The sequence below is a fragment of the Harpegnathos saltator genome, unplaced genomic scaffold (genome assembly GCF_003227715.2).
Source record: "Harpegnathos saltator strain DR-91 unplaced genomic scaffold, Hsal_v8.6 scaffold694, whole genome shotgun sequence".
NCBI classification, from domain to species: Eukaryota; Metazoa; Arthropoda; class Insecta; order Hymenoptera; family Formicidae; genus Harpegnathos; species Harpegnathos saltator.
Genome location: NW_020230531.1, coordinates 617510 through 627182, shown reverse-complemented (window position 1 = coordinate 627182; position 9673 = coordinate 617510). Strand labels below are relative to the sequence as shown.

The 9673-nt window shown below is 45.7% G+C and overlaps 1 protein-coding gene across 1 annotated transcript in view; it reads left to right on the top strand.

Annotated features, from left to right (window-relative positions):
• Positions 1–1379: 1379 nt before the first annotated feature.
• Positions 1380–9673, top strand: part of LOC105190780 (potassium channel subfamily K member 18) — a 52469-nt gene continuing 44175 nt past the window's right edge. The window contains exons 1-2 of the mRNA XM_011153702.3: positions 1380–2574; positions 2999–3167. Of these exons, the coding sequence (XP_011152004.1) occupies positions 2266–2574; positions 2999–3167 (478 nt within the window). The 5' untranslated portion in view covers positions 1380–2265. The remainder of the gene's footprint in view (positions 2575–2998; positions 3168–9673) is intronic.

Here is a 9673-nt window from a genome sequence, read left to right as displayed (position 1 = left end):
TCGGATACGGCAGCCGGTCAGCCGGATAATTAACGCTTGCACAACGATCGCACAGGCATACGTTAATTCCCGGAAATCGAGGCGCGGTGTCGTCGCGATCGGCGTGGGATCCCAATGAGACTCGTGGAAAATGATTTACAAGAAAAAACGGTAGCGAAAGCTGTAAGCGCGACTTCACCTTCTCCTTCTCCTCCTGCCCCTTCTTCTCCTCCTCCTCAACACGTGGTGGCTGCTCTTCGTAATCGTCCGTCTGGTGTATTAACCGCATAGACACACGTCGTACGCGGCTAACTATAGCTCGCGGAACGGGCATAAACGCGGCGATCTCGGCTCAATGGGGATCCGGGGATCGCAGAGTGCGCGAAGATACAAAGGATGGACGGATTGGGAGCCGATTCTTCTCGCGTACGTATCATCGGCCGCGCGTCATTACCTCCTACGTCGGGAAACGTCATCGTCGACGACCCACCGACTTACCGACGCCTCGATCGATTTTTCTATCGAGGCGACGATCGAGAAGGTTCTCAATGTAAATAATTCCTAAGGACAATGCTCGCAGAGCATTGCTCCAGTCAGCTTGAGCAGGTACGATGAGCTCCTCGATTCTTTGTACTCTACTTTACGGTCATCTGGTCAAATGCGACCGGACTGAAATACATCTCCCGTCGAGAAACATCTGACGTAGCGATCAATTCTATCACATATTCGCGGGGTATTTCGCGGAACGTTATTGACGTGGAGCGCGATGTTTGGGTAAAAAGCACGTCGCACCGAGCTAAGACGAGCGTGGAAATTTCGTGATAGTTTCGGGGCGATTTAAAAAACAAAATTGCAATCTCGCATTTTATACTCTGGCTCTGGGTGAAAAAATGAAAATCTTAGGAATAAAGGGAATATCGAGAGAGAGAGAGAGAGAGAGAGAGAGAGAGAGGGGGCAGGGGAGGGAAAGAGGGAGAGAAAACGAGGCGGAGAGTTTAATTAAAGTCGGATTCACCCGGCATCGCTGAGACTTCGGGGAAATCGTCGATCATTTTTCGTGGGATCGTAAACAGTTTCACAATAGATTTTGTTAAGCGGCCAAGTGGCTCATCCCTACCACGGCAGCTTCGTGTTTTCGATTCCCCGCAGACCATGACGGAGTCGATAGCAGACTCCGGTAAACGCGACGAGCGACGACGCTACGTGCGTCGCGACGCGGTGCACGCTCGCGGAGGCAGAAGAGTCCGGCGATAAGACGTTTTCCATTAAATTCGCCCGACGTAATTTTCTATTAGTCCCGGTCAGTGCTCGCACACAAGAGCCCCACGATCTTCTTATATCTTTCCTTGCGTTCCTTTTTTACTCTCCTCTCTCTCTCTCTCTCTCTCTCTCTCTCTCTCTCTCTCTCTCTCTCTCTCTCTCTCTCTCTCTCTCGTTTTCCGCCCTTCTCCTCCTCATCGATCCGTTATATTCGCATCGGCCGCCGTATTACTTTCGTAATAACGTCGTCGCGATAACCGATCGCTTTTCTAGGCCATCGGGTTTCAAAATACGACTTGAACAAGCCTTAATCGACACACACAGATACCGTGTGTGCGCTTGATGTACAGTGAAAAATGCATTTCCCCGTGATTATGCATCGTATTTGTGTGTCGCGTCGCGCGCTGCGCGACGACGGATACGATATTTTAATGTTGAAGCCAGTCGCGGGAACAAACATTCGAGTTACGATGACTAATTACTGATGATTAATCACACCTCGTGGCACGGCGAATCGAAACTCTTAATTCAGTGGCTGGGAGAATCTCGTAACAGATAAATGTTTAAACATTTATCATGATTTTTCAGTATTATCGTATATAACGTATTTAGAAAGCTTGCTCCGGAAAAAGCTTTCATCCGTCTATATCCATCTACAAAATAAAGCAAACGGGAATACTCTCGGCGAGATCATTTATTCGGCTGCCAACTCGGCGAGAGCTGAGCGGCCTGTCGAAGATCTCTTTTCCGAGCATCGGGAGATGACGCGCGACGCGGGGGCTGATTTTTCGACTTCGCTTTTCACGCGACAATGTGTATGTGTATTCCCGCGGTGAGCACGTGGTCCGCCGGCACGTTGTAAGCTATCATCCGACTGCGAAGATCAAAGGCCTCGGTTGAGCCGATTCACGTGGTCGACGCGAAAAGGACAGCTCTCGTCGTGCTCGGCGAGTCGGAAGCGATGTCCGCGAGTCGGCACGAGCTGACCGAGTCGAATCGGTGACGTCCTGAGGAGTGTCGTCGCCGATGGAGACGGACAAACCGTCCCGTTCGTCGGCCAGCCGGAGCTGGCAGCGTGGAAGTTATCGCAGCCGGAGCGGAAGACGGCGGAAACGCAGGCGAAAGCCTTGGGCTGAGAGGATCGCTGACTGGACCAGAGCCCTGATAGCCTTCCTCTTCAGCAACGTCGGCATCGTGTGCCTCGTGGTCGGCTACACTATAGCCGGTGCCTTCCTGTTCACCCACATCGAGGGCAAGACCAGTCCGGACGCCGCAGACGATGTCATCCGACTGAGAAACTTGACGGCCGTCACCCTTTGGGAGCTGACCTCCAAGGTAAAGGATCAAATTTCTTCCACTCATACTTGTCCGTCATTGTTTTGCGTGACTTTCGGAATGTGTCCGTCTGGCCCGATGGGACAATTTCTCAGCGTATCTTGACCCCGACTTTCGGAGCGCTCGCGAACATTTCTCGAAAATTTCACCGAAGAAACCTCTTGGATTCGTAATGGAAAAGAGGGATATGACAGCCGTCTAGAACTTGCCAACGAGAGAGAGAGAGAGAGAGAGAGAGCGTGCGAAGAGTTAATTAATTGATTAATTATTAATTTCTCTTCGTGTCGCACGCGTATGTGAAACGATCGATGTAACGCTTAGTGAAAAACTGAACACTCTCGCGTCGGGCTTTTGTACACTCCTTTGATGGCAACTTTCCCTTTCATCGTATTCTGATAATGTTGATGTGTTGTCTCGCGCGCAGGAGAATGTGTTCTCGGAGAAGCTGTGGAAGGCAAAGGTGCGGGATATTCTTGAGAGTTACCAGAAGAAGGTGGTGTTGGCCATAAAAAATGGATACGACGGTGTGGAGGAAAATAAGTGGACTTTCGCAGGCGCCTTTTTGTATTCCCTCACTGTGATAACGACCATCGGTGAGTCTCTCGTGTTCTGCTCTCTTCGTTGTGTGTATAAATGTGTGTGTGTGTGTGTGTGTATATATATATATATGTATATATTCTGTTGAAAACTCGTCATCTTCAATTTCGCTTTAAATCTCATTTGCTTTAATTCATTGATCTACTTTAATTTCTTAATTCACTTTAATTTCTCCGGAATTAAATGTGAGCGAACGAGCGAACGAACGAACGAACGAACGGCGGTGCCACGGTATATCCGCGTTTGTCTCTCTAGACGGATAAAACGCAAACGCGCTGAGCAAATATCAGGGAAACGCTTGAAAAATGTAGACAATTTACTCGCTGCCGGGTACTTCGTCGTACTAAACATGGCGCTCTTATTTGCGCTCTTAATGCCCGGCTAATGCCCACTTTTCTCGTTGTGACTGATAAATCTCCTTAAAGGCGGCTCTCTCTCTTGTCTCTCGGCTATGAGGAAATATCTTGAAGGTTCGGAGATAAAGAGGGACAACCGTTGGATTTTGGATTTGGTAATCCCGTTTCCGGACTGTTTTTTAAATAGCTAGGAAATTATACAACGTTTGAGCGCTTTATTTAAACGAGTCGAAATTACTCGGTAATTGTAATATGTAACGCGAATCCGATATCTCCTTTATCATCGAGCGAAGAGAAAATATCGTCTACAGTTTCGTCACAACCGTCAGATAGATTATTTTTTTTTTCTTGAACGTGTGTATCTAGCGCGTATAAATGAACATTGAGGACAGCGTGACGCAATGTGGTAAGAACAGTCCGTGTAGAAATTCAAGCTAGCGATACACATATACTCAAATAAGCAGCTATGCCCGAAAATAGGAGGAACAAATTTAAATTGTAAAAACGGGCGGGTCTAACGCGGAAAAATATGTACATAAATCTTGCGCCGTCACAGATATCAGCCGAGGGAAGAGATTGATAAAATAGAGAGAGAGAGAGAGAGAGAGAGAGAGAGAGAGAGAAAGAGGAAAGGGGAGAAAAGAAAGGAAAAGAGAGAGAAAGAGAAAAAGAGTAGTTAGGAGGAGAGTAGCGATGGAAATACATTCGTTAAATTCCAATTTGATCGTCATTTATATCCATTTGTTAGTTCTCTTTTATTTGCTGGTATATTCGGCGATTTTTGAGTGTCCAGTTCGACTCGTATTGTTCGGAACAAGTAATCGAGGTTCCTCGAATGTACAAAATTAATTATCACTCCGTCGGGTTAAAAGCTCCCGACAATTAGGGCTCTTCTAATAATCAGGTCGACGAGAGGAAGGGTTAGATAGAGATAAAGAGAGAGAGAGAGAGAGAGAGAGAGAGGGGGGGAGGGAAGAGTCGTTCTATTTTGTGTCGATTGCGGAACGAGTTCTTCGGTATCAGTGGTGAATTTTCGGTGTCACATATTGCAGCGTAGTCGATATTCTTTTCACGTCAGACTCGTTTACTAGACTAATACATTCCTATCTGCGCTTTTTTATTTTTACAACTGAAGCAAATTCGATTTTACAGTAAAAACAGTAAAAACAATGACCTAATTGTAACATTTGTTTTACCAATTTCGGCTATGAAACTAATGAAAATTTAATCTAAGGATTTAATTTAAACATGAGTCACAGTTTTGAAAAAACACCTCATTTCGCTAAATTTCACATAAAAATATACCCTACACTAATCGTACCCGCCCGACTCAACCCAGACACGAATCTCTGCAGTGCGCTGAGAATAAAACTTGCCGAGAATTCATGGATTTTAATCCTCGGGTGGAAAGTCATTTTTCTTGCGGAGATCGAGACTAGAACAATTAAGATCATCCGGTCGTAATGAGCCGACCACAAAAGCGGACGCGATGAACTTCCCGTCGTCGGTCATCATCGATTTTCGTAAGCGCATTCGCCGCGTGGTGCTCACCTTTTGCTTGCCTTCTCTCTCTCTCTCTCTCTCTCTCTCTCTCTCTCTCTCTCTCTCTCTCTCTCGGATTGATGCACCGAAAGAGATCGAGTTACCGCGTCGAGCGGAAGGATCGACGTGAAACGACAGACAGTTACCGGTATCCAGGCCACGAGTAGTATCCTGAGACGTGGAATTTATCATTTTCCGGCGCCGTACGATCTCGCAGCGGCAATGAAAGGGTAAAGTGATATTAATGACTTTAACGTGATGGCGGCTTTGTTCCTAGGGTTGTGTGTGCTGCAGCGTGTCGGTGTACGTGCGTCTACCTGTATGTGTGTCTGTGTGTGCGGAGTATAAATCATGATTACGCGGCAAAATTACGCGAAAGGAATTGCGCAATTTATGAAGCCACCGCATAAATTAGAAATATGTAAAAGTAGCTGCTGCGGCACCGATCGTATCGGTGCGTGCTCAGCATTTTTTTCTCATTCAGCGACAGAAAGCTTATAAATAATTAAATATCGGTCTTTTAAATATAAATGGCGCACGCTCACAATGTTACCACTCGGTGGACAGAAATTAATACCAACAACGTTATAATAATTTAATATATAACTCAAATAATAAATAATTATAATATTATTAATCACGCACGTAATTAAACACTGATAATTCGTATGAATATATATGATTCTACCAGTCATATTGTTTAAAAGTTTCTCACACTTATCGATGATTGGCGGTACTAGCATTTGCGGATTTCATCGGGAACTCTCATATTACATATGAACACGCTAAACGCGTGTGTATGCGCGCGGAAAAAATTGATGAGAAAAATTTATTAGACGATTACCCCTTCAATTTGGAATCGACTTCCCGGTTCTATTGTTCTTTGTCTCTATAACCAAAGCCGCTTTCGGATTAACATAAATTAATTAACGATACGAGCGATACTCGATATCGGCGAGACACGCTTTGTGCGAGATTGCAATTGTAAATCGATGAAATACGCGTTAGTCAATTAATGCTAAACTGTCGCGTCACCCAATCGACGACGTTGCGACGTTTAATAAATAAATAAATTAATTTCTCTTTGTGATTTCGATGATGTACATCTCGCTTTGTCCACATCTATCTATCTGTCTGTCTCACTTTCTCTCTCTCTCTCTCTCTCTCTCTCTCTCTCTCTCTGCTTGTCTCTCTGAACGTTTATTCCCCTATATTATAAATCTTAACGACTCCGCGACCAAACACAACTTCCCCCCAATGATAATAGGGACGTTCAATCGAGGGACATAATAATCTTAATATAAACGCCCAATAAATAATCGGTTTTTTCAGGATATTTAATTAACCGCGGTCTCTCTCTCTCTCTCTCTCTCCCCCTCTCTCTCCCCCCTCTCTCTCTCTCTCTCTCTCTGTTATTATATTTACCTCTCTACGATTGAGACGAAAATCGCAACTTTGGCCAGGTCTCACGTTTCCTTCGCTCTTCCCGATATCTTCGCGGAATCAAATCGCCGGCGAAAATTACCTGTCGCGCGCGTCCACGTCGAACCGAGCGACGAATTCGCAGGATCCGAGAACTTCGTTAGGCCGGAAATTAATTAACGCGCGCGTCGTCAGTCGCTCGATCTCTCCCGGAAAAGCTTCCCCGAGGAGACTCGTTCGTTCGCTTGTCGCTTCGTCCGTCCGTCACGTCGGTCACCGTCGAGATCGTCGATGCGCGTCGCCGGCAATTAATTTCTTCAGCATCGCGCATCATTAGGCTAAGGTAGTTAATTCACCGGGCGTCTCTAACGAAATATTCGACGATACACATATATCGTGCTTGCTCAGGACTCACGTCACGGACGATATATAATTTATGTATTTCTGTCCGGGCACGGATATCGCGTAATTAAAAGCGCAAATCGCATGGATAAATGAAAATGTTAATCATCTCTTTCGTTTTATGTATCTTGCTGCGAAGTATCGTCGAATCGACCGATCTGCGGAGCGAAGGCGGGCCGGAATATATGCGAGACAGAGAGAATATAGTAAACCAAATATGCTTACCTCTCTGCAGACTGTACTTTCGTTAAACATATTTACTTCTCATTGTGCCAACTACTTTAACTTCGGCCCGACGTGACAGCGAATTAACATAAAGAAACTCTCTCGCGGAACACGTTACGCCGCCGGCGTAAATTTCAACGCTAGTGCCTCCGTCGCCGCTGCTATTGCCGCTACTTACTCATTTCCTTTCGTCCTCGCGCGACATTTGCGCGCGCGCGCGCGCGTGCTGCAAGTAGAAATTATTTTCCTCGCGAGGAAGAATATCGACTCCGTTTATCCAAGTTCCAAAGCCGGTGCCGTCGAATGTCTATTGAATCCTCGATACTTTTCGCGCGGGTTGCGAAGGGACGAAGGTGCCGCCGCCTCCGCCTCCGCCTCCGCCTTCGCCTCCGCCTCCGCCTCCGCCTCCGCCGTCAACCGGCCAAGTGCTCCTCGAATATGCCGAAAAATCGGGTCAATGCCATTGAATTGGTAATCGATCGACTTATACATATTCCGCCCGCGAATTTCGCGAAACGCTTGCGAAGGTTGTCGCGCGCGCGCGCGCGGCTGTAGATCTCGTCGAGTGCAATCGATACGCGCTCGCGAGATTTTACGACGAAAGAGCTTCGCCGATGCGCCGCTCGCTCCCTTGGCCGGATAAACGGGCATTTTCGCCGAACACATAATCGGGACCGGGACGCGGCACGGTTACAGTTAATTTCTCGCATTGTGCATCCTTCGACGCGGGTATTCTCTTGCGCGTGCGATCTCCATTTTCCGCTTTAATCCGCACGCCCGAATTCACACGCGCCAGAGCGCACGCGGTAACGAAAATATCGCGAGATACTTTAATCCAATTGCGCGCGTTTAAATAATTTACGTAAATCCGAGCGTGTTCGTCGCACGAGGCGATCATGAGTACGCGTCGTCGCATATTGACGCAGCTTTTATCGTAATTCGCATCATCGTCGTTATTACGACAGATCGTGATGTTGTTAATGACAGTCGTATTTTCAGTTAAGGATAAAACTCGAATCGCAATATTGATTCGGTACTTATTCCGCGCTGCGCATCTCGTTGGACTCGAAAGATCAACGGAGAGCATCTTGTGATGTGACATTACGCAAGCTACTCTGTCTTTTCATGCTGCAGGTAGTTATTTATGCGAAGTCGTTTTATGCGAAGCTTGAACAGAGTTTTATTTAAGAATTATTTAATATTTAATTAACTCAATATTCCACACCTGCGTTTCATATTTCTTAATCCCCTCGGATTTCAATCAACAACATATTAATTATAGATAATATCGCAATAATATTGAAATAATCAAATATTATATAATTTTGAAACGAATCTCTTTTAAAAGCTCAACGTATAGAAAACGACGGCAAGTAATCGTAAATGTTTCTTCTTTCATCTTCAGGCAGAATATAATATTGTATTGAGATTTTGTAGCGCAATTCTTCAAGTTTTTCATGACATTTTATTCGGTTATTGAAGATTAAAGTGTAATCGAAGTTGCGACTCGACTTTTCTCGAAATTTCTCTAGTGATAATTTCGTGATAACGTGACGACGATTCTTCGAACCTCGACATAAATTATGCGGCCCGATGTACGAGTGCGGATGAAAAGCCGATCGTGGTCGCACGATACCGCGCAAACCTTTCGACGAAAACGGATAAGGACTCCGCCGGAAATACAGCCTGGGATCCGTTCTCTTTTCTCGTAATGGGATACCGACGTCCCGCGACACGTCGTCGACGGCGAAAACCCCTTATCGCGTTCGCCCGGTTACGCAACACTCGTGGGATGCAAGCGAATGCGGAAGGATGTAGAGAATTTAATTAACAGTTCAAATAGAATCTTACGCACGAATCTGTTTGCCGTCAACAGTCAACGTGATCCCCTCCCCCAGTGTAAAATAGCCAGACGTTAAAACGGAATCAACATTTGATGTCTATGACTGTCAATCGTTAAACAAGAATCTGTAATTAATAACTCATTAACGGCAAATAATTCAACAGTTTAGTTAGTTACGCAGCCCAGTGTGCAGAATTTTCGGGAGTTTTACAACGATACTCATAATCAAATTCCGAAATAATGAAGAGAACGTTTGAAACGTTCGAACGTTGTAATTTAATAAATATCTTGAGTGCATATTTCAGGTTAATCTTGCCGAATATTGTATTTGGAAATCTGTGCATGGGCTTTTATTGGCTCTTTTATTTATTAACGAGATACTTTTAATTTAGCTCTTAGATTGTGACGGAAGACCGTCGACCTTTAAATTATACATTTATCGCGTACTGAAAACCGTAAAATTAATTAACAATACAGAGGAAGGATTGCTCGGCCGTCGAGAGCGGAGCGATCTCAGCTTTCGAATGCAATTTGTCCCATGTCGCTACGACATCTTAACACGGAGTTACAGGCGAGCGGCGAAATCTTTTAACGGGGACTTGGGCCGCCGACAATGCTGCGCGACGCTTTTGAGTCGGCGCGTCCGCGCCGCCGCGAGGTGTGAAGTTCGAGGCACGGGCGTGGCACAATGTTTTTTTGCACGGCAAAGGTC